Raw genomic sequence first — 26,330 nt, 5'->3', positions numbered from 1 at the left:
TCTAGGAGCTCCGAGGATAGAGCGAATGACAGTGCTAGAGCTGGAATCAAGTTGCTGTTCATTCGTATCCCAACTTAAGGGGTTTTTTTGGCAAAGATACTTGAGCGGTTTGCCATTTCCTTGCCCGAGTCATTTTACAGATGAGGAAACTGAGGCAAACAGGGTTAAGTGACTTGCACAGGGTCGTACCGCCCTAGGAAGTGTCTGAGGCTGGATTTGAACTCAGGTAGATGAGCCTTCCTGACTCTAGGCCCAACACTCTATCCACTGTACCACCTAGATGCCCTGGAGTCAGAAAGACCCGAGTTCAAATTTTGCCTCATACACTTAACTGGCTGTGTGATTCTAGCAAGTCACTTCGCCTTTGTCTGCCTCAGTTTCCTCATCTGTAACTCCCAGAGTTGTTTTGCAGATGAAAAGAGATAATATTTATGAAGCACTCTGCAAACCTTAAATTGCCATTTTTTTTCACATTTCTGACTATACCATGCATAAAACACCACCACTACCACCCTAAATAGGCATAACTACTTTTCAAAGTGTTCCAATCCTATCATCTTATTTTATCCTTACAATAAAAACATCAGTGGCTCCCTATTATCTCTATGACAAAATGCAAAGTTCTCATCAGCGGCCACTCAAGGTCCTACCTACGCAGTATGGCTTCAACTTACTTTTCCCATCTTATTTTACCTGACTCCCTTCACCCAGGCTGCGTTCCAGTCCAAATGAAACTGTTTTAGCTGTTCCACCCACTCCACATGTCCTTTCCTGTCATAGTCCATTTCCACAATCCTGTTGGAATTCATATACTCCTTCCTCATGAAAACTGGGGTATTTCAAATATATTGTTTGATATTGGAACTATAAGCGATAGAACGCCAATCCAGAGTCACTCAGGCTAGGTAGTCTTCATGACCACGAACAATAAGCAATGACAGCCTGAATTGTCCTATCCTATCCTATGTCCTGACTCTTCCTGACCCTGTGCTACAAATGTGCTGTCCTGATTAGATGAAACTCCACACCAACACTCATTTCTGGGTTCCCCATCACAGATTCAGAGCCTCACCCAATTTCTGATCCCAATTAGGAAACTCTTCTCCCCAAGTCTGGTATCAATAAGCGACTTGGAGCCTTTCACTACCACATCTGAGTGTGGTTCAGAATGTCACCTCCCACATCTGAAATCGATTACCTGTCCTCAGCCAAACTCATCTTTAAGGTATAAAACTTTCCTGCTCAGACCCACTCTAAGTATATACTTCCACAGAGACTTTTGCCATGGTACATGATTCCTTCTGTCACATGAGTGACCCTGGCCCTGTATGTGGCCAAATCTCTGTCTGCATTGTCATATAGTGTGTGTGTGCATGTGTGTGTGTGTGTGTATGTATGTGTGTGTATGTGTGTGTGTGTATGTGTGTGTGTGTGTATGCTTTTGGTTTTGCCTGCTTGCTGTGCTACATAATAATAAAGCTCATGTTTGTACTAGCTTCCCAAGTACCAATATTTTGTAAATCCTTGAGCCTGGATTTTTGCTCTATCTCAAGCCATGAGACCAAATAAAGCACTCCTCATCTTCACCTGTCAGAATCCTTCTCATCCTTCAAGGCTCTGCTCAGGTACCACCTCCTCCACGTAGCCTTCTCCGGTCCCTCCCCCACTCAAGGTAGCAATGTCTCCCTCAAATTTTCCTAGATGCCATTTTCTCCTTTGCCCCTGTCATTCCATACCTGCTACTAGTTACATACATGCCTTATCCCCATCCAATAGCATGGAGGCTCCTTGAAAGCAGAGACAGAGTAGGCTTTGCAAAGTTTCCTGCCTCCCACACTTATATATTTCCTATTATACCATATTATCCTTTAAAAATGGGAGGGAGGATCTAAAGAGATATAAGCCCCAGCAGGCAATGGAGTGGGTCTCAGACTAGACAACCGCTATCGTATACTTTGCTGGGCTCTCAAGTACACACTGGTGACTTTGGTGGCTTTTTTCTCCCATAATGAGGATTTAACTTTTTCTTCCACTGTATTACAACTCTCAGATGATGACAAAGAAGGGATTACCCCTTGCTGGCCTGCTAATTTGGAACGGTTCTAATAGTGATTAGCTTGTCTGATGATCCTATTAAAAACTGGGTCCATCCAACGAGATAAACTCATGGTATAATCTTTCTTACAGGAGCCTCAGTTTAAACCAGAACTCTTTCAGAACAAGATCGTGTGTGAGAAGCCCAACAATAACCTCAGTAAATTCAAAGGTTATATGTAAGTAACCAACGGCCCTGTGCTGTTCGCCATTGTCCCTTGTTTGTCCTTGTAACTGTTGACTTGGAATATTTTCTTGAAATGACTTGGTAGACATTTGTGGTTCAGAGCACCAATTTCTACCACACGGAAAGGAGTTTGACATTGAAAAAGCCTGTCTGCTACTCAGACGGTTTTATAATTCATTTAACAACGTCGTATTTTGGAAAGAACCTTGAATATGGAGTCAAAAATTCTGTGTTCTCATCCCAGCTCTGTCACCAGCTAACCCCGTGACCTCGGGCAAGTCACTTAATTTACCTGCTCCCAGTTTCCTTGTCTGTCAAATAGGGATCAAACAGCAGCTCACACTTGAGTTCACGTTCAGGTTCACGTTTCAGCGACTCTTTCAGGCTTACAAACTGTTTTCCTCACAACAACCCTGTAAGGCAGGTAGTACAAGTAGTTAGAATACACTTTTGAAAGAGGAGGAAACTGAGACCCAGGTCAAGCAACTTGCCCAGACTTGAGATTCAAAACTAAATGTTCTGACTCAAAGCCCGATACTCTTTCTAATGTACCAGTACTGTATCTCTGGCATACGTTTAAAAAACCAAGAACTTACAAATGTAAAACACTGCAGTGTTATAATTTAATACTTCGATGGATCTATGATCTTTTTAATACCTCCATTTCACTTCAACAAACATCCCTTTAGTACCTACTGTGTGCAAGGCTTTGTGCTTACAATACAAAGCTATGTATCCTGGCCTTCTCATTTTATGTTATTCTTGTCTCTGTTGTCCCATAAATCCTCCCTAGATGAGCTACAAATTCTTTGGGTACTAGTGGAGCACTGAGTTCATTCATCCCTTCATCTCGATAAATGACCAAGGCCAGAGGCATCGGACTCACAGCTCAAATGTAATGTAACATAGATAATGTTAATTTGTGGTTTTCTAGTCAATATGCAGGCTGTCAGGATCTGTTTCTATTTCCTCTTGACACCACTGACTGAGGCATCACCTTTGCTGGTAATACATTTCCTGGGTGATACATTTTACGTTAATTTTTGCACATAAACCATAATTGGTAATATGCTACAATCCACTTTATACCCACCGTGCATACTTCCATTGTCCTTTGGATTACCCACAGTTTTGATTCTTCGGAGATTATGGTGTTCCATGATTCACAGACCCATTCAGCATTACCTGATGACCTAAAGATGAATTTCTGTGTCAGGTGACAACTAGGAACTATTGAAAGTGATGCTTCATTTCCCAAAGGTAGTCCAGCAGGTTCTTTTCCTCCTATTCAATTCTAAGCCCAGATCATTTTCTTTCTGTAATGACTGTCCAAGCCAGATACACTGATAAACTAACCCAAAGGATGGGACTTCCAACTGCATATTATAGCCTGAGAAAATAAGTATTCTTCATCCATTTAGTTTTTCCTGTATGAATCATTAAATGCATCTCTTTTGAGTGGCCAAGGATCTCAGTGAACTAGCCTTGTAGTTATTCCAAGAACTTATGAGTTCAGCACTATATCATCCCCAAACAGAAGCCTCTGAAGGACTTCACCTTCAAGAGGGAATCCCTCTTCCATTTGGACTCTATGTAGGGCATCATCCGTGATGGTGGTAAATAGCTTTGGTGAATATACATCTCCTTGTTTTTCTGCCTCATTTGACATCGATAATCAGAGATTTATTGAACAAAGCTATCCCTTGTGGTTACACTTATCAAAAAAGTCATATGTGATTTTAGCATATTCATAAGAGACACTTTGGATGCATTTTGGTCCAGATATCACTCAGTAAACGCAACAACGTCTTCCTTCTCTTCATTTCTTGTTTGACTGTGAAGATGTGGTCTCTCTTAGAAAATCATTGCAAAAGCCTTCCTGTTCCCTTATCATATTTTCATCAAAGATACATTTTGTACTTGTGTAGGTCATAAGATCATTGCTCTGGATCTAGAAGAGACTGCATACAAAGGCCATCTAGTCCAGCCTGCTCATTTTTACAGATCTGTTTCATAAAGATTTCATACAGATCAGAAAGTAGACATCCTGGTTAGTAGTTGCTTATGTCTTCTTGCTCACAGTTCTGAAGACATAAACTTTTTATGATTTTTTCCAATCACTTGCAGTCTTCCACCTTCATTTAGATATACTGAAATTTGATTCCCCTGACATTTTCAAAATCATGACACCTCAAGAACAAAGCTCTTCTTTATGACTTTCTGACTTAATCTCCTTGAGTTCCATTTCCACTTCTTCATTTAGTATATTGTACATTGTTAACAGGCAATCACAACTTTATGAAACTTACATGAAAATTAGGTTTATTACAAGAGAAATGAACATGCATGTGGAGCCCAAAGAGGTCACAATCCATTCAGAGGTTTGCATATTTATGACAGTAAGACAAAGGGAGGAGGAGAAACCAGAAATCTCTACCTAAAGGGGCATGGCATGGGAGGAGGAAAGGTATAGTAAAGGTGGGAAAAAGACAAAACCCCTCCCAAAGGGGAGGAGCAAGATGATGGCAAAAGCTGTATTCTTTTCCCTCCAGAACTGCTAGCCTATGAAGATAGAATGCTCTGCTTATCTACAAGGGTCCCAGGTGTATGAGCAGTTTCTCAGAGGAATGAGGACTGATTGGCACCTGTCTTGACTCCCAAGGACACACAGGGAGTCCATATTGGAATGCAAACAACAAATTATGTCTGTTTGGCAGGAGGGGGATGGGAGTGGCGGGCCTTTATACTTGACACATTCAGAGGGTCTCTTGCATATTCTGGGTCCAGTCTTTCTGCAAAATATGGCAACTCAAAAAGACAAGTTCAGAGGATCCTTTAACATTCCTAAACAGAACTGAGGTTAAAGACCATAGTGGACAATGATTAAAATGTACCTGTTTCATTTTTTTCTCCTATTTGTTCCCACCACTTTCTACCCTCAATTTCAGCTATAAATGCTATTGGTCTTTATGCTGTGCTTTTTGCAAACTCATTTTCTCTCCTACCGCCTTTCATTCTTTTGTGAGGTCATAGTACTTGTGATCTTCCCCCAACCTCCTCATTTTACAAATTGAGTTTTTATTCAAAACCTACTCTACCATTGACTGCCATTTCTCTCTGTTTGGCAAAGAGATCTAATATCGGCTGGGTAAACTGTTTTCTGAGCTCTTTTGGCCTCCTCGGTGTGGTAACTAAGTTATAGCAGTTAAAGGTCTGAGGAAAATGTTAATAATCAGAGTCAAATCCAGTTCCTTTATCTATTTTCTACTTTTTATCTAATGTGATTAGCTCAGGGAACAGCTGTTATAATTGCATGCAATGCCTTTTCTTTATCATTATCCTTTTTTTCTTGTTTGTGATGATTTTGACCTTTGTTTTACTAGTTCATAAATTAGTCTTCAGGGCATAGGTAATCACCTCCTGTTAGTAAACAGCCAATTTCATTTTTGGTGATATTATTCCATGATTATCATGTTTAGTATTGTCTGATTCTTTTATTTAAGAAATTATTCAGGATATACCAGCATTAGATTCCTGAGTAATCTACAAGCCTTTGGTCTTCCTCTATCACAAAACATAATACCTTATTCCATACAATGAAACAAGGTACTGTGGTACTGATCCAAATATAAGCTGTCTATTCATAGAGGCTGACATTGAGAAATAATTGCACAAAAATCTAAGTATGTGTGTGTATGTATATATATATATATACACACACATATGTGTGTGTGTATATGTACATGTACATGTATATATACATACATGTATATATATAGCCAAAGTAGCTCTTTTATATTTTTCAATTCAAATAAAGATGTTTTATTCAATCTGATCAGCACCTCCTCTCTCCAGCTTCATCACTTATGTCTTTCTCTTATTAAAATTGTAATTTTAGGCCATTCTCAGATTTTACACAAGCCTTACTGGGTAAAAAGGGAGAAGAGGGTGCTTTGTGCTCAGTTTTAAAAACTTTTATTATGCACCTAGTTTGTACAGAGCACTATGCCTATACTTGAGACCACAGAGTACTATTGTAAAAAGTCAACCCTCCTACCTCCTATCCCATTAATACCTTCTGTGGCTAGACCATTTTTATATAGATTTATAGTGTTATCAGTGGAGGGAACAGTACATTAAGAAGTTCCCTCCACTAGAGCAGATCAACCAGTCTTCTGTAACCTGTAGTGTTAAGAGAGTGGAATAGTGAGAGGTTAAATAAATAGACCACACTCATCAGCCAGTATTTTTGGAGCCAGGACTTAAACCAGGTATTCTTGACTCTGAAGTTGCCCCTCATAGCCAAACAAACATAGAGGGAGAAAGGATTTGGATTCAATGTCACAGTACACATACAGTGATCTCATATTGGAGAAGCCACATGATATAATGGAAAGATCATAGACTTTCGATTCAGAGGACCTTTCAAGGTTCAAGTCCTACCTCTGAAACCTGAAGAAATGACTTAATTTCTCTGATTCCCATTTTCCTTAGTTGGAAAAAGGAGTTAGACAAGAAGACATCTGAGGTCCCTTCTAGCATTATTAATTCCGGTATCTATTGATTGAAGAAACTAAGAACCCATGGTTTTGGCAATATGGATGATGCTTCCAGATGGTAGAGAGATAGCTAGGTATCATCATGAACTGAAGTTAGGAAGACTTGAGTTTAGATCCAGCCTCAGTTATTAAATATCTGTGTGACTCTGGGCAGTTACTTAACAGCTGGTGCCTCAGTTTATAAAATGGAGATCATAATAGCACCTATCCCCCCAGGGTTGTTAAAAGGATAAAATGAGATAATATTTGTAAAGTGTTTGTAAACCTTAAAGTTCTATATAAATGTTAGCTATTGTTGATTTTGTTACTATTATCATTATCATAACACTTCTGTAACTTGGTAGGTCTCTGAGAGTTCCTGTGACCAAAAGGTTGATTATCCTTTAAAAGACCCAATGATGACCCCCCTCCAGACTTAGAATGATCCTTACATGACACACAATCCAATACCAAACCTGTATTTGAAACATTTTTAGTTTAGTAAAACTATGTTCCCCAACGGAGCCTGCAAGAACTCAGTATTACCTCCACTCCATGATGAGACAGAGAGTTGAATTCAAGAAACAAGCATTTGCCAAGAACCAGCTAGTTCAAGGCCAGAGATATAAAGATAAAAAATCATAGTTCCTTGCCTCAATAGGCTTATATTCTACTTAGTGAATTTTTAAGAACAGATAAGCATAATGCAACATCCAGTGTGACCAGAGTAAATAGGGAGAGAAAACTTTCACCTAAAGGGATCAGGAAATACTTCTTTAGGGAGCTGGCCACATGCCCTGAGCCTTTAAAAGAAGGAAAGGATTCTGAATTGGGGAAAGAAAGGGAGAGGTGCATTCCAAGGACTGGAAATAACCTGTGCAAATGCACTGGGGCAAGAAATGACATGTTAAACTTGGAATCCAGTTAGGGAAAGAGTGTAACATAAAGCCACAATGACATTCTATAGGCAGGCTGTGGCAAGTATTAGGTAACCAGCTGAGTAATTAGCAATTCATTCCATAGGCAATGGAGACACAGAAGGATTGTGTACACAAGAGTGGCCTAATCACACCTGGAAAAGAATTTAACTTGTGAATTATTCTGATATTGGCTGTTTGCTTAGAAACTGCTTCACAACAAATCGGTGCTATTTGATTAATTGTGGAGAAGAAGGTTTGTAGAGACAATGTGCTCTCCCTCTTCCCCAAAGAATGTATTCATAGGATTATAAACTGATTTTTCCTGTCACCCTCACTCTCATTCTGTCTCAATAACAGGTATGTCAATCCTTCTAGCATACTAACAAAGCCACAGATCATAGATTTAGAGCTGGAGGAGACCTTAGAAATCATCTAGTCCAGTCCTTTTACAGAAGAGGAAACTGAGGCTGGAGAGGAAAAGTGACTTGCCAAATGTCATAGAGAAAGTTTTATCAGAACTCAGACTAGAACCAAGATCTCCCGCTTCCCTGGAGTCTCCTCCATCTTTTGTTTGGGAGCATCAAAGTGCTCAGAAACATCATGGAGACACCTTCTGAATGGCTAGGCTATAACTAAGGTGGGGCAATCTGGGCTTTGTCCCAACATGCCAAAATTGAGAGTATTTATATTCTTTCAGCAGGAAAAACCAACCGAGTGTAACACTGAACTGACAAGAATAATTTGTTAAAATAGGGAACAACTAGTACTTTTCATTGTCTCCTCTGCTCTGCCAGCACTGTGGCCATTCTGTAAGTGAAATCCTTCCCACCTGGTCCTACACTGCTCACTTCCGCTGCAGTGGTTTTGTGGCATGCCAGCTCTCTTTATCCTTGCAACTAGATAACATCCTGGAGTCTTTCCCATTGTGGAGATTTGTGTCCTGAGGACTGAGATATCTCCCAAAACACATACAAACACACACACACACTCACACACAAATATATACATACACAGCCACATACAAACACACACATACAGCCAGTGCTGAATTTAACTTAATAATTCATCCTAATCATTTAAAAAGTGACATGAGGGCACCTTTCATGTTGTTTGTGTTTGTATGTTTTAGTTTGCTTGCCTCAGAATTGCTAGCTCTAGCTCTACCCCAGTGAAATATAAAATAAAGGTAGGAGCTCTTTCTCCCTTTCTCTCTGGCCTTGTCCTCTGTTGTCATAATAATGATAATAGCAATAACAACAACCATATTGCTATTCATATAGTTTTTTGAGGCCTACAAAAACCTTTCCATGCTATCTCACTTGATTCTACTATGATAGCGAGAGGAAGGAGCCATTACAATCCTCCTTGTACAGATGAGGACATTGAGGCTGTTAAGTGATTTTCCCAGAGTCACACAGCTAGTTAATATGTGAGGCAGGATTCAAAATCAGGTTTTCCTGGCTCCCTGACAAGCACTCATACATATCAGGTGGTAGGTGCCTCTATCATATGGTACATAACTGGAAATGGCATATATGGGAGGGACCAAGGGAGAAGAGAGACAAGAAAGAGAATAGGGAGAAATAATAACTTTACAAAGAGCTAAGGACTTCATTCAATTTGATTTGATTCAAGTTATATAGAGAGAATGCACACTGACCCCTAACTCATATGACTTAACACAAACACCAATATAAATGACCTGAAGAAGGAAGAACATCATTTCAGGGACTTTTAAATCTAAGTCTGGGGCTTAGCCCTGGGGAATGATTAGGAAGTGGCTTTCTGTGTCACTTAGATGAAGGAAATTATTTGACTAGACCACTAGCAAATTGTTACAGATTCATTCTCTAAAGCTCAGAGTTTGTTTAAAGTCTAAATAAACAAACTCCCTTTTGGAAGACACCTGCTTTTCCCAAAAGCCCATTACCTTTCATTTATCTCTTCTCTGAAAGGAGGACCAACCTTCCTTATAATTCTGTTCTGAAGTTTAAAGGCATTGCTTTGTACCATGTCAATTGTAAACAAAGGAATCCCAAGTCATCCAAATCGATCTTCCTTGCAAAAACACAAAACCAGGTACTCAGGGGGAAAGCAGCAGCTGATCCTTCTTTAATCCTCTTTCTGGCTGATTGAAAAGGAAGTATCATGGGGCAGCTAGGTGGTGCAGTGAGTAGAGCACTGGTCCTGGAGTCAGGAGGACCTGAGTCAAATCCGATCTCAGGCACTTGACACATTTACTAGCTATGTGACCCTGGGCAAGTCACTTAACCTCAATTGCCCTGCTCCCCCCCCCCCACAAAAAAAAAAGAAAAGGAAGAATCATGTCTACATGTCTACCTGGGAAGCTAGAATGGCAAGGTGTGGAGATTTTCATCATGTATCAACACAGAAGGTCACAAAAAACTTGTGATAAACAGACTCTTGTCGTAAGTAACATTTGTTACTTCTACAACCTTGTCTTGGCAAATATGGATGGATAGCAAGGTGGGCCCAGGGACATGTCATCAGGTCCATTCCTGGGCAGCTTCATACCTCACAAGAACAAAGTAATTTCTGAGATTTTCTCACCTCAAACTATAAGATACAGAATTGTTAAGATAATACTGCATCTGTCACTCCACAGCAAGGCAGTCAATCAATCAATCAATCAGCCAGCATTTATTAAGCACCTACTAGCACCAGGTCCTGTTCAAGGTGCTGGTACTACAAAGACAAAAATAAAGTGGTCCTTGACCTCAAGAAGCTCTATAGAAGACACAACACATATACACCTAAACATATACATATAAGCATACGTTTATATGTTTGTATTAGCAAAGCAATAAACACAACATCGACATTAACTGTGAATATGCCTATGTTATTCTGTATCGCAAAATATGAGAGACTCTCCGTATAGAAGGTAGAAGAAGTAAAACATTTATTCAGACACCAGAGGACCAAATCCCATAACCAATAAGTCCAACCCATCCAAGCAGCAACCAGCTCCCAAAACCAGTGAGCCCACTTTATCACAACAGCAAGGAACTTAAAACACAATATCACATCATGGAGTCTCACCATCCCATAACCTTCCACTCCCTGTTGGGGCCTTCCCACCAACAAACTCACAGCACAGCTAGCATGCCTGCATCTGCTCTCTCCCTCAGTTATAACTGCCCTCTCTCCATTTCCTGTGACACACTTTCCTTTTCCTCTCAGCAAGCTCCTCCTACCACATGTGACTTAGGTTTCCTGTGATGTAAGCAGATCACATGGCCTATTAATGAGTGGGAAGGATCTTAAGCCTAAATTGTTATTATAATATTGTATATGCATATAAACATATACAAATATATTTAAATATATACAAGTATATTTAAATATATCCAAAGTAAATCCAAGGTCACCAGGGCATAGGGGAAGCACTAGTGTCTGGGAAGGGGATCAGGAAAGGCCTTACCTTTATGAATATAGATAGAGCTCAGGGTAGGCCCAAGGATACACCATGAAATCAATCAATTAACCAATCAATAAACATATTCAGCACCTATTATGTGCCAGGCACTGCTAGGCGGCTATAAAAGGTAATATTCAAGATGAAATTCAGAGTAGGCTTGGCATCTTGGAAACCAAGGTGAGGAGGGCTAATCCCAGGCCCTGAGAGAGGCACAGGGACCAAAAATGGAGGATTGAGTGTAAGGAGCAGCAAGAAGGTCCACTTGGTGGAACCAAATAACATGTGAAAGGAAGTAATGTACAATAAGACTGAAAAGGTAAATCGGAACCAGTTTTGAAGAGTATTAAAGGCCAAAGAGAGGAGTTTGTATTTGCTCTTGGAGGTAAATAGGGAGCACTGGAGAGTACTGAGTGGAGGAGTGACATGATAGGAACTGTGCTTTAGGAATATCATTATGGCAACTCTATTGAGTATGGATTAGGCAAGAGAAAGAAGAAGCAAGGAGCCCTTGATTGTAACAGTACTAGGACAGCTAGGTGGTGCAGTGGATAGAATGGTGGGCCTGGAGTCAGGTTACCCGAGTTCAAATCTACCCTCAGATACTAGCTGTGTGACCCTTTCGGTAAATCACTTATCTCTGTTTGCTTCAGTTTCCTCATCCGTAAAATGAGCTGGAGAAAGAAATGGCAAACCACTCCAGTATCTTTACCAAGAAAATCCCAAATGGGGTCATGAAGAGTCAGACAAGACTGAAAAATGACAACAACAAATACCAAGTAATAGTACTGGCGAAAGGTTATGGGAGCCTGAAGTAGGGTAGTAAGTGTGTGAATTGGGAAAAGGAGACAGAGGCACAAGGCACTTAGCCTCCAGTCTGCCATCTATAAAACTGGGATAGTTCTCCCGGATTTGCCAGTGTCACAGGATTATTTTGACAGTCAGATGACACAATGGATTCAGAAGTGTATTGTAAACTATAAAGTAAATGTGACCAAAAGGGCAATAGAAAGCGGCATGGCAGATGCAAGTAGACTAGGGTATATTTCCATTGTATAAGAAGTAGCACAATGGATTTCATCAAGGAAATTTATGAAGGGAAAAGAGGTGAGTCACGTATGTGTGCAAACTAGGAGATAACACAGGGGTAGCTTAGTATGGTAGGTGGCATAGCAGACAGAGTGGCAGACTCATAGTCATTAAGACTTGAGTTCAAATCCTATCTCAGACACTCAGAAGCTACAAAAACGTGGACCAATCACTTAGCCTCTCTCAGGCTCAGTTTCCTCACCTAGCAAATGGGGATGATAATAACATTTATTATGCGACTTTGTGGTGAAGATAAAATGAGATTTTGTATCTATATGGGTGTGTCTATATACACACATAGATGTAGATATATCTATATGTACATATAGATGTATAGAGAGATACATACAATGCTTTGCAAGCTTTTAGGTACTATATAAATGTTAACTATTTTCGTTATTATTAGAGAGACCTAGTCCTTCAGGAAAGGCTCCTAAATGTTAGATGAATTTTTCATGGGAGATCTATTGGAGAGAGTGGATAAGAATCACCTAGGATGAAAAGATACAGTTGATTTGCAAATAACAATAATGAAGTCTATTCCCACATTGGCAAGATTTCACACCCTTTAAAGTCCCGGCGTATTACCTGCTTACAACCTCCCAGAACATATCTCTTCATCTGTAAGATAAGGAAAATCACACTCGCCTGCTACAATACACTTCTTATGTATTGAAGATAATTCCAGACTGATGACACAGTATTCCCCCATACTCGAAACGTCCTTTTGCCCCATTACCTATTAAACTTCTATCTACTCCTCCAGACTTCCTGAGCTCTTCATTTTAATGACCTCTCACCTCTGAAACCTCACATAGCAGTTTGCTTGTACCTCTCATGCACCCATCACGTACTCTTTGGTATTATGGTTATCTGTGTTAATGTCACGTGACCCTATTCAACTGTAGGCTCCATGAAGGCATTTAGACATCTAAATTTCATCTCTCTTTTGCCCAAAATAGTATTCTGTACACAGTAGGTACTTAATAAGTGAACTGAAATTAACTTAGGGGTGGCTTCCCCCCTGGGTAATCAGGTTTTAATTTCTAATCCTACCCCCATGAGTCCGGAAGCAATAAATAGAGATAACAATAAATAAATATAGGTAGGAAGGATGAGACATTTACTTATAGCTAGTTTGAGTTGTCCTGCCCTGTACTTAGAAAGAAACCTCTTTCACCCCACCCAGTTTTATGGTCCTAATCCTAGAGATAATCTGTTGTGACCATTTTCTTTCCTTCTTCCTAGGGAACATCCAGATCAGACCAGGACTGGCTTGAACAGTGAGAGTCTTCTGCTCCGTGGTTGCACCATCAGAAACACGGAGGTGGTGGTCGGCATTGTCATCTATGCAGGTTTTTTCACTTGATATACTTTTCTACCCCCTTCTCAAGTCATTATCAATCCAGGAATCGATTCCTAGAGTGATGTTCCTGGAGTCAGGAAGACACGAGTTCAAATCTAGCCTCAGATCCTATGTGAGGCTGGCAGGTCATTTAGCCTCTGTTTGCCTCAGTTTCCTTAACTATAAAATGGGGGTTATAATAGCACCCACCTCCCAAGGTTGTTGTGAGGATCAAATGAGATATTTGTAAAGCACCTAGCACAGTGCCTGGCCCATAGTTGGCACTTTATAAATGCTAGCTATCATTAGCTATTCCCATTTCTTACGCAAACTAAGGCCTGGAGCCATAGAGATTCTGCCCTTTTCACTTCCTGACTCCATATGTCCAGCCCTCCTATGACTCTGAGTAAGGTTATACATGTGGATACATATATGAGAGACAGTCACAGTTGTCTGCTGTGAAAAGTTCTGGCCAATGTAAGGTAAACTGGGATAAAGATATCTCTGGCAGTAAAGGAAACAACTCTTTGAAGCTAGCTCCGTGCCTTTTTCTCTTATTTTTGTATGTGTTTTTCAAGGTTGGGGTGAGATTACCCTAGAGGACCACCAGACACTTGTGCACTGGTTTGTGGAATAAGGTCTTCCTTTGGGCTTTTCAGTGGGAAAGGAGTCCTGGTGCCCAGAAATCCTGCTGAGTGCCTGGAATGTGACCAGCCTGTATCCCATCCTGTGACCAGGATGTATCCCATCCGGAACAGAAACAAATTAATTCTACAATTGTAGGAAAAACATATATAGCTGAACTGCTGAGAGTATGACCAAATTTTCTAGGTGATTTTTTTGAAAGGTAAAGAAACTTCAGGAGAGAACAACAGGGAGCCAATTTCCACAAAGGACTAGAATTTTCACAATTATTAAAACTTCTTTTCATACTTTTAATCACTATCGTAATCCTTTTGTATAAAACTAATCGAGCTAGAAAATGAATTTGGGATTTCACTAGTATGACAGATGAGGAAACTCCCCCCATGCAGTTCAGCACCTTCTCTGCAACTTCCCTGAGAAGCTGAATGACGTGCCTGGGTTCCCCTGGGGTCACCCAGCCAGGAGGGCCCCAGGTCTTCCTGATTCCAAAGCCAGTTTTCTATCCACTTTCCCTCACTACAAACCCGTATTTACACAGCACTTCAACACTTAGCACTCTTCTCACAACCACCATGTGAGACAGCCCTGGTGTCTCCATTTGACAGAGCCCCGCAGTACAGTGGAAGTGTGCTGGATGAGGCCTTGAGTTCTGGTTCTACCACTTACTGAGCATGTAACATGGCCAATCAGTTCATCTCTCCTACCCTCCATTTGTTCATCTGTATAATGAGGGGGTTGGACTGTATGACCTCTAAGGCGCCTTCTAGCTCTAAATCTATGACCTGAAATCAGATGAGAAAACTGAGGTGCAAAGTGATTCATTGATTTTTGTCCCGGGTCACCCAGTCAGGGCTTGAATATTTAATTAAGCTCCTACTATGTGCCAGGCACTGTGTTAAATGTTGGGGATACAAAAAGAGGCAAAAATGCTTCCTTGGGGAGGAGAGAGGGGAGGGAAGGAGAAAAAAAATTTAAAACTCTAAATCTTACAGAAATGAATGTTGAAAAAATTTAAATTAAAAAAAAGAATGAGAGGTCAAATTTAAAACACTGCCCCCCCCAAAAAAAGAGGCAAAAAATAGTCCCTGCCTTTGTGGGGCCTACAAGCTTGTGTGTTTTGGCCAAATTGGGACATGAACCTGGGTCATTCTGATTCCAAATCCAGCATTCTTACCTCTATGAAGCATTGCTTCCATAGTACTTTTAACTTTTTCAAAAGTTTTTTTTTCTCAGAAATTTATACCTGGAGAAGATCTTAGGGGTCCACTAATCATAGGACCTAGAACTGGAAGGGACCCCAAAGTCTATTCTTCTTCAGTTTCCTCATTTTACACATACAGGAACTAAGGCCCAGGGAGGTTAAGCCCAAGGTCACAGAAGAGGGATTTGTCAGAGGTGAAATTCAAACTTGGATTCTCTGGGCCCCACTCTGAACCCAGATCTGACTCAAGACCTTTCTATTGTTCTACCCTGGCTCCAGTTCCATTACTTTATAATAAGGAAACTGAGGCTCAAAGAGAAGAGATCTGTTCAAGGCTTCTCATCCAGGAAGTCATTCTAGTCGAGACAGGACTAGAACCCAAGATTCCTAACTTCTAAACCCGACTGCTTCTCCATCCTGCTCTAAGCTTCTCAATTGTTTTTTTCAGTCTCCCCTCGTTTATAAGACATTTGGACTTTCTTGGGTGATCTCTTTTAAAAACTAAACCTCTTTTTTATCTGATTTTTGTATCTCAAACCATCAGTATTTATTTATTGTCAATAATTTATTTCAATAATTCAATAATTTTATAGTTTATGCATATGTGCAAGGGCAGATGCTATGCAGATTACATCAAACATACACACACACACACACACACACACACACACAGACTACAGCATGAGGAAGGTTGTGATGCGGCCACAAGAGAAGGACAAAATGCTACCTGGAGGGGCTTCAGAGGGAGGAGAAATCACCGGTGGTTGGGGCAGAGGGTAGATCCAGGGAGGCTTCGTGACAGAGAAAACATCCATGCTGGATCCTAAAGTTACATGTGGCTACTTCTCTCTTTAAATGATCCCTCCTATGAATGCCAGCCAAAAAGCTTTGACTGCTCATTAAATGCCCTAGCGCTAGTGCTGACATCACTGATTTCTGCATCACCTTGATTACTCAGGCCCCAAAGCAAACCAAATAAGCTATCTTGCTCCACAGCAGGATGTGTCATTGTAAGACCTCGTTTTACGTCCCAAAGTTCCATGTTTCTCAGAACACGTGTCCAAGGGTTCTCATCAGGAAGTTAGGTGGCACAGTGGATAGAGCTCTGGGCTTGGAGTCAGGAAGACTTGAGAGCAAATCCAGCCTCAGCTAAGCAAGTTACTTAATCTCTATTTGCCTCAGTTGCCTCAACTATGAAATGTAGATTATAACAGTACCTACCTTGCAGGGTTGTTGTAAGAATCAAATTAGATAACATTTATTTACAAAAGCACTTAGCACAGTGCCCAGCACATAGTAGGTACTTTATAAATACTTATTCCCTTCCCCTTTATGATACTTCTGACAATCTGTCCCATTGCTATACCCTCTGCCAAACGCCTGTTGGCAAGTCCCTATAAGAAGGCCTGTCCCAGGTAATAACTTCATGCTGATCACTGAAAGGGGTCTGGTTGGGTTTGTTTTTTATTTTTATTTTTTTATTTTTTGTATGGGTTGCATTTTGGTGACTTTTGATTTAAGAGCTTTTCTAATCCAGATTTGTCTTGGCTGATCAACAGAGAGGTCTATTGTCCCCTTGAGACATGTATCAACTCAATAATTCTATAAACATTTAAGTGCCTATCATGTGCCACAGGCTAGAGATACGCAGGCAAGAGTTAAACAGTCCCTGCCCTAAAGGAGTTTACATTCTACTGGGGAGAAACAACAAGAACACAGATAAGTAAATATACAATATACAATATTTATTTTGGGAGGAGCAGAGGTGGAATGCACCAACAACTGGGACAACCAAGAAAAGTCTAGTATAGAAAGACTTGAAATGTCTCTCGGAGAAAGCTAGAGATTTCAAGAGGTAGGAAAGTATTCTGGGCATGAGAGATAGTCTGTGCAAAGCATGGGATTAGAAATACCATGTAGAGGGCCTAGCCAGCAGGCCATTCTAGCTGTAACAGTGTGTCTCTGTGTGTGTGTGGACATATAAGAACCAGACTGTTAAGGACTTTCAATTTCAAACATGCATTTATATTTTATGCTGGAGGAAACAGGGAGCCACTGGACCTTCTTGAGCAGTGGAGTGACATGGTCAGACCTATGCTTTAGGATTATCATATGACAGTTGTATGGAGGACAGTTGTGGAGTGTAGGAGAGACCAGAAGCAGGGAGACAAATTAGGAGTCTATTCTAATAATCCATATGTGGTGGCTACATGAGTGGAGAGAAGAAAGCAGATGTGAAAGATGTTGTGGACATAGCATCAATGAGTCTTGGCAACTGATTGAATATGTGGAATGAGGGAGAATATGAAGTTAATGATAACACCAAGGTGGCAAACCTGGGGGACTAGAAGGGTATCTTTGACATAAATATGGAAATTAGGGCTTTTGGTATACTATAAGTGATTATTAGTATGGTTTTGGACATGTTGAGTTTGTGATGTCTTCGAGACATAGAGAATGACAGTCAGTCCACCAGACAGTTGGCAATGCAGGATCAGATCTCAAAAGAGAGACAAGGGATGGATATGGAGATTTAGAGGTCATCTACACAGGTGATGACTTAAACCCTTTGAAGTTGACTAGATCACAGAGAGTTTGTGTAGAGAGAGAGGAGAGGGCCCAAACAGAGCCCTGGGACTTATCCATGCAAAAAGGGATAGGACATGGCTAATGAATGATGCGGCAAAGGAGACTAAGAAGGGGTGACCAGATAGGTGGAAGAACCAAGAGGAAAATGTCACCAAAACTAAGGGAAGAGAATATCCAGAAGGAAGCTGGAGTCAGCAGGATCAAAAGCTGCAGAGAGGTGCAAAAGGATGAGAATTAAGAAAACAATCATTTGATTTGTCAATTAAGAAATTAATAGTAATCTTAAAGATGTTTCAGTCGAATGGTGGGGTCAGAAGTCAGATTACGAAAGGTTAAGAAATATGAAACACTAGACATAACAGAAGCAGAAAATATTTTGGAAGTAAAAGGGAGGTGATAAAGGACAATAGCTTGAAGGGATGGCATGGTCAAGTGAAGGTTTTGTTGTTGTTCAGTTGTTTCAGTCATATTCAACTCTTCATGACCCCATTTGGGGTTTTCTTGGCAAAAATACTATAGTTGTTTTCCATTTGCTTCTCCAACTCATTTTACAGATGAGAAAACTGGGTTCAGTGCCTTGGCCAGGGGTCACACAGCCAGTAAGTGTCTGAAGCTGGATTTGAACTCAGGAAAATGAGTCTTCCTGACTCCAGGCATGGCACTCTATCCAGTGCACCTTCTCTGAAAGGTTTTTTTTAGGGATGGGGGAAATCTGGGCATGTATTTAGGTAACAGGAAAGGCTTTAGTGGATAAAGAAAGACTGACTATTAGAAAGATAAAAGAATAATTGAAGGGTTAAGCTGCCAGAGGAGATGGGAGATGTGATCAAGGACATAAGCAGAGAGCATGTTGGCAAAGACAATCTCATACTCCAAAGCTAAAGCAGAGGAGGAAAGAATGAAGAAGTTGAGGGACAGAATTGGAAGAAAGAGGAACCTCATGACAAACGTATTCCTGTTGTGACAGAAAACTTCCCAAGATCTATCAAATGATGGCTATTACCCATTTTTGGTGATTCTCATAGGCATAAATTAGAAATATATGCCAGTAGAAACATAGAAAGCATTATTCAGGATTATAAAGTCTTAGCTAAGAAACTGAAAACTATAGAGTTACAAATAGTATTTTATCACTGCTGTTGATCAAAGGCAAGGGATTAAAGAAGAGGGAAAGAAGTTTAGAAAGCAGACAGCTGATTAAAAAGGTGATGTCCAACTGTCAGTCCTCCCTGGAATGAACTTCTACCTCACTTTCATCTTTTGAAATCCTTGGCTTCCTTCAAGCGTCTGATTGGGTCAGCTTCCTTGTGAAGCTTTTACTTACTCTCACTGTGACCCTGGTATGTGTGCCCTATTCTCAAAAATGATCATGTATTTATTTTGTATACATTCTATATATATTTATATACAAGTTGTCTTTCCCATTAAAATGTAAGCTCTCTAAAAAAAAAGATTGTGTCCAAGAATGTAATTCCTGGACCATGGACCACAGAAATGACGGACTTGTCACGGATTGATGCATTAATGGGTGATAAAAATGTGTTTTTTTAAAATAATTTAATAATTTTAAAATAATTTAAATAAAAAAGGAAAGAGAGGGAGAAAACCATCTGTCATATGATAAGGAGTTACTACAAAGTAGGAATAAAAATAACTCCAGAAATACCCCCAAATTCACAAAAGACAAAATCTAAGAAAGCAGCCAGCAATGGACTCACTTGTTTATACCCAGATGCACAAAGTAGGAATAATAAAAAAGGCCTATTAGAGCATCCCCTAATGCAACAATTCTTAATTTTTTTGTGTAATGAAGCCCTTTGGCAGTCTGACAAAGCCTATGAACCCCTTCTCATACAAAAAAAAATAAAATACACAGCATTACAAATGAAACCAATTCTGTTAAGTACAGTTGTCAAAAAGTAAAAAATTTTTAAAAATTCACAGACCCCAAATTGAGAATCCCTTCTCCAATGTGAGGGCATTACGGGTGTCACTCAAAGTTGGTGCATATTCCATAGCTGGAATATGGCTCTGAAAAGGTATCACTTTATTCAAAACGAACACAGCAGGTGAAAGGATAGGGACTGTGGTGAAGCAGGAAGATAGATTAATGTGAGAGAGACATGGAGAAGAGTGAAGGGCAATGGAAGCAGACAGAGAAACATATTTAGGCTCAAACTAATGAAAAACTTCCTGATAATTAGTGCCACCTGCAATATCAATTAAGTTGGGTGTCTTTGATTGAGTCTTACTAGGTGCTAAGCGCTAGGCCCAAACCCCTATCTATCAGGTGCCAAGCCTACATGGGCACGAAGCCCTCAGGGTTCTAAAGGGGATTTGCTAAGACCAGAGCTAATAGTAAGAGCCTAAGTTCTGGTCGCCCAGATGACGTTTGATAACAGCTAAAGAGTGCATAAAAAGGAAGAACAGAGCTATTTGCTTAGGGCTCTCACTCTTGGCGGTGTGCTGATATAGAGACTCTGCGCAGCTGTAGTTAAGAGCCCCCCCAGCTTGTAAACCCGGATGTTCGGACTTTGTTTAACTCTAGTAACTATGCATTGATATTTGAATCAGACCGCGTCTGTCTGTTGATGTTTGTAATTTGTTTGTATTTGCTCTGAAGCTCAGGGTGCTGGCTTTTGCCCCTGAGCTGAGTGAATGATATTTGTATGTTGGATTAAAATAAGATTGTTAACCCCTTAACATTGCTTTCCTTAGTAAAGCGGACCAAAAGAACCTGTGTTGGCAGCTTTCTGTGTGCTGGTTGTTGGTGGGTCTTACACCCCTACAGCAGCTGCTAGCAGATTGTTGCAACACCACCCAAACACAGAATGGTCTGCCTGTAAAGGGTGTGTCTCCAGTTTATCACTGCCTCCATCCCAGCTTTCCAGCCCCATCTAACCCTACTCAGTTTCTCATAATCTCCATCCTAGCCAACATGGGCCAACCTCCAGCCTTTTTCTCATTTTTCTCCAGCCCTTTGCTTGTGACGTTTTCTAGGCCTGAAATGGATTCCTCCTTATCCCCCCATTTCTTTTGCTGAAGTTTTTCAAATCCTTCAAGGCCCAACTGTGGTGTCACCACTTCCATGAAGCCTTCCTATTTGGAAATGATCTCTCTTTCTTCAAATTCTCCATAATATTTTGTTTGGATCTCTCTTTGACTATTATTGCATTCTAACATGTATTTCAGTTATTTGAGTTCATTTTCTTTCTATTAGATAATAAGGTCCTCACAGGGAGGTCTTATTTCATCTTTTTATCTATAGAAGCCTTCAAGTAATGGGCACTTATCGGGATGCTATGCTGCGGGTTCTTAATCAGGTATGGGATAGATAAGGTGACTTTTGAGGTCTCTTCCAAGTGTGAGATTCTGCGATTCAAGCAGCAGTCTCTTGATTTCCTTCACTATCATTCTCCGCTCCCCTTCCCAGCTAAGGTGTTTCATTTAGTACTGCACATTCACAAGGGACAGCAACACCAAGCTTGTTTGGGCACATCATAAAGAGTTCCTCACTCACTGCCATTGATATTCAGCAAATATTATCTTATATGAAAATTAACTCAGTTCTACCTATGAGGCTCCTGGCCCAGACATGATGATGCAGGAGGGGGCCAGAATCTTTCCCAGTGACATTTGTACATATTTTCTCTCTGCTGGTGAGAAGATCATTGTGTGTGTTATGTGGTCTCTATTATCGTTGATTTAGATATAGCCCAGGCCCTTAAGTTTCTGAGCTAGTTGGAATAGCTAAGAATAAGTAATGATTCAAAATAAAATTTCTCAAGTCATAATGGTGCACCCAAATGAAGATTCCAGATAATAAATGCCATGGGAATTCAGGAGGAAAAGTGCAATTGAAAACTGATCTCATAGACTCAGAAAGTCAGAGGTTGAAGGGACCATAGATGATAGTTGCTCCATATGCTTCATTTTACAAAGAAGGAAACTGAGACCCAGAGAGTTGAAATGTTCTTTCCAATGTTCCAAGACCATAGGATTATAGATTTAGAGCCGGAAGGGGCCCTTAGAGGTCACCTAGTCCACTAAATGAAGAAAGTGAGAAGTTATGTGACTTGTCCAACATCACTTAGCTAATTAGTGGAGGAGCCAAGGATTTGAATAGGAAAAATTTCATGGAAGAAGTGGGACTGGAGTGGAATCTTGCAGAAAACATGAGATTTAAAGAGAGAGCAAGAGAAGGGCCTTCCAGGAGGAAGAATGATATGATATGTGAGTGAATTCACAGATACTGTACATGATCTGGAGATGATGGTATCTGTGGCTTTTGCCTGGCCTCCTTAAGTCTATGCCTGTTCTCTGGCCATCTTTGTCATCCAGGTTATCTCAGACCAAAGAAATTATTGAGCCACTCTCTTCTGCTGCTTTCTAGCACTAATACTGAATGAAGCTCCCAAGGGCCTTCTACTTTGCTTGTGAGAGTCAAAAGCAATAACAAATGTGAAAGTATTCCAAAAAATATGAAGCCCTCTACAAATATGAAAGGTTATTATTACTAAGGCCACATCACTTCTACTCTACTAGTACCATCCCTTTCATTCCATCTACACTGCCTCGACCCTAGTTCAAGCTCCCAAAGGTCCTTGCTTCAGTTGCTAAAGCAATGTTGCTAAAGGAAAGGTTTGTTGGATCATGGTCCAGTCTCCTTACACCTCATACTTCACCACATGCTCTATGATTCTATGTTCCTTGCTATTATTCCTCAAATAAGACACTCCATCTCTTAGCTCCAGGTATTTTCACTGGCTGTCCCTCATACATGGAATACTTTCCTTCATCTCTTCCTCCTAGCTTCCTTCAAGCATCAGTTAAAATCCCACCTTCTATAGGAAGCCTTTCCCAATCTGTCTTTTTCCTAGTGCCTTCTCTCTATTGATTATTTATCTTATATATAACATATTTGTACATAATTATTTATATGCTTGTCTCCCTCATTATATTATGAGTTCTTCAAGATCAGGAACCATCTTTTGCCTTTCTTTGAATCTTTTTCCAGGTACTGACATTCCACAGGAAAACTACTCCTTCTGCCTCAACTTAGTTGCACTCCTAGAATTCTGGGGATGATTCTGGTTGTTTCTGCTTGACCCCTAACAACCCACCCATCACTCCCCCTCCTCACAAGCCTTTGTCTGTAGTGAAGAGTGCCCAGAGAACCTACTGTGAATGCCAGCAAACCTGGAAGGGGGTAGAGAACAATGTGGAGATGAGGGTTTAAGTATTAATGTTTTCCACTGGGTTTGGGGTAGTGGTGTTGCCCAATGAGAGACGGGAACAGCAGGATTTGTTCTATTTTTTGGCAAACCGAAAGGTGGCAATCCCATTAGTGCAGACTTCCTGTTCAGATTTCATATGCATCCTGCTATTACAAATGAAACAACTTGAATCTAATTTAATAAGCCAGAGGTTTTTTTTTCTTTCCCACTGTTTTGATGCCATTTTAAATCCACGTAAGTGACAAGCTAAATAACATTAAAACCATTCACTGCTGGATCTGACATATTGCTTTTCTTTAATTTTACACAGAAATATGTGACTGGCATTTCCTAATCCAACTACCAAGGAAAATGCCAGAGTAGTTAAAATTCAGAAGGCCACTTAATCAAAGAGCATCAAAGACTGTTGAACTGCTCATATCTATCTACTATCTCATTTTCTTTTTTATCCAGAACTAGTTTGCTTATTTCAAGTTAGTTGCTTTGTCCCTCCCTCTTATCTTTTTCCTGACACTTACATTCTCTGCTCTCACCAAAGTGGTTTCCTCATTGGCTTATACTCATCATGCTTACTGCTCATTGTGGCCTTCCCCATTCTCAAAGAGCCTCACTTGATCAGTCCATCCCCATTAGTTATGATCTTCTATCTCTCTTCCCTTTTGTATCTAAACCCCTTGAGAAAGCTGTCGACATCTTGAATTAGATGTCCCCTAGACATCTTTCAGTCAACACATCCAAAACGGAACTCATTATCTTTCCGATACTTTGCCTGTTCCATGCCCTATGGACAAGGGCACCACAATCCTCTCACTCACCCAGGTTTACAACCTAGGAGTCATCCTTGACCATCCCTTCTCACCACCACTGCCATCCCCCGTTGGCCAAATTGTTGATTCTACCTTTGTAATATTCCTAATATGTGCCCCTTCTCTCCTCCAGTGCTGTTACTGTCACAGTGCCAGCCCTCATCACCCCATGCCTGGACTACTGAAATATTTTGCTAACTAGTCTACCACAGGGTTGCCTTTTTTTAATTTATTAAGGTTTGGGGGTTTTTTCTGGTTTTTTGTTTTTTGCCTTTATATCTCTAATCCTCAGGCCTGGCACAGAGAAGGCGATTAATAAATGCTTATTAACTGACTTTTTCCTCCTTCAGTGGCTCCCACCTGTCTTTACAAACTTATTTCATATTATTCTCTCTCGCACACTCCACAGTCTAGACAAATTCACCTACTTTCTGTTTTCTGTCATTGTCTATCTCCCACTTTATGCTTTTGCACAGGCTTTCCCCCATGCTTAGAAATTCTCCTTCCTCATCTCTGCTTCTTAGAACCCCTCACTCAATTCAGTGGCCAGCTCAATTTCTTCCTCCTATAAATCCCTGCTATGGTTGCCTTTGATCCACCTTTGAGGAAACCAGATTTAATGTTCTTTGATGGAACTAAAGTAGTATCTGATCAAGATATGAATATAAGGCCCTATTTGACTGAAAGCTGGAGCTTTAAATGGACACACCTGGGGGTACCCTGGTAAATGTTTAACAACTGGCTCTCAAAAAAAAAAATACACTTTCCACTCAACATTCACTACGTGGTCCCTTTTTAACTTTCCACTCTTAGACTTTACCGGACACACTTTTAGGTTTAACCTGCATTGATTAACACTTTCTCCAACACTTTGTTAATTCTAGACAATCAAACAAACAAACGATTTGTAGCATTTGCCCATTTCTGAGGAGTAAATGCTCGGCTCTCTTAAGCTGGTTAAGGCTGACTCCAGCATATTCCTCTCTTTCTATTACACCTATATGGAATTTTGCCACGATGGACTAACAGTCTATCTTTCCATTTCTTTCTCTAAGGCCATGAAACAAAAGCTATGCTGAACAACAGCGGCCCACGATACAAGCGCAGCAAGATCGAGCGTCGGATGAACATCGACATTTTCTTCTGTATGGGGATTCTCTTCCTCATGTGCCTCTTTGGAGCTATAGGTATGAAACATTCAGGAAAATACCAGTTCCTATTTACAAAGCTCTTTGTGCCCTCAGACCCTGGCCAAAGGAAATGTTTTACGTACTCAAGAGGTGCGGGGCTGGAATAGCCCCATAAGGTTACCTAACACAAAGCTCTCATTTTTACAGATGAGAAATCTGGGGTACAATGTTCTAAATTCACATAAGTAGGAAATAACATAATCTGGATTTGGATCTTCTGACTTCAAATTCACAAAAAAAAAGCTACACTAGCAACAATTACGATTTTTACTTTCTTAATAAGGGCACCAAATACAAATACAAAGGCAAAAAAAGGTTTCTCCTTTGTAAGAGCTCATGTTCAAATGGAGGAGACAACACGTAAATATTTAGGTAACTACAAGATATATATGTATATATACATACATATATACACATATATGCATATATATGTTAATATATGTATACATATATACATACACATATAGAGAGAGAGAGCATACTAAACAATCTCAAAGAGGAAAGGACTAGTTACAGGGGTGAGGAACTTGTGGCTGTGGCCTCAGGGCCACAGATTTTCCACCTCTGGCTAGTAGCTGGAGGCCTAGGGAAGACCTCCCACAGAAGGTGGGATTTGAGATGAATCATAAAGAGATACAGGGAAACTAAGAGGAGGAAGTGAATATGGGGAGAATTCCAGGCTTGGGGAACAGCCAATGTAAAGACATAAATACAAGATGCGAGACATAGTGTCCTATGTGAGAAAAAAAAAAAGATTAGTGTAGCTATTCCATGAAGGGGAGTAAAGTCTAAGAATGGAAAATTAGGAAGGGACCAGATAGTGAATGTTGAGTAGAAATGTTGCATTCAATCCTGGAAGTAACAGGGAACCACTAGCACTCACGAAGGCAGCTAGGTGGCACAGTGGGTAGAGTGCAGGGCCTGGAGTCTGGAAAACTCTTCCTATGTTCAAATCCAGCTTCAAACATTTAGTAGCTGTGTGACCCTGGGTAATTCATTTTAACCCTGTTTGCCTCAGTTTTCCTCATCTGTAAAATGAACTGGAGAAGG

At 40.4% G+C, this 26,330-nt stretch overlaps 1 protein-coding gene across 1 annotated transcript in view; it reads left to right on the top strand.

The window, feature by feature from the left end:
• The window catches only part of ATP10B (ATPase phospholipid transporting 10B (putative)), a 147,729-nt gene that overhangs the window by 50,698 nt on the left and 70,701 nt on the right, over positions 1–26,330 (top strand). The window contains exons 4-6 of the mRNA XM_036749742.1: positions 2,188–2,273; positions 13,516–13,622; positions 25,146–25,277. Of these exons, the coding sequence (XP_036605637.1) occupies positions 2,188–2,273; positions 13,516–13,622; positions 25,146–25,277 (325 nt within the window). The remainder of the gene's footprint in view (positions 1–2,187; positions 2,274–13,515; positions 13,623–25,145; positions 25,278–26,330) is intronic.

The sequence above is a fragment of the Trichosurus vulpecula genome, chromosome 3, assembly GCF_011100635.1.
Source record: "Trichosurus vulpecula isolate mTriVul1 chromosome 3, mTriVul1.pri, whole genome shotgun sequence".
In the NCBI taxonomy this organism is placed as follows: domain Eukaryota; kingdom Metazoa; phylum Chordata; class Mammalia; order Diprotodontia; family Phalangeridae; genus Trichosurus; species Trichosurus vulpecula.
Note: the sequence above shows the minus strand (reverse complement) of the source record. Positions and strands in the feature narration are given on the sequence as shown.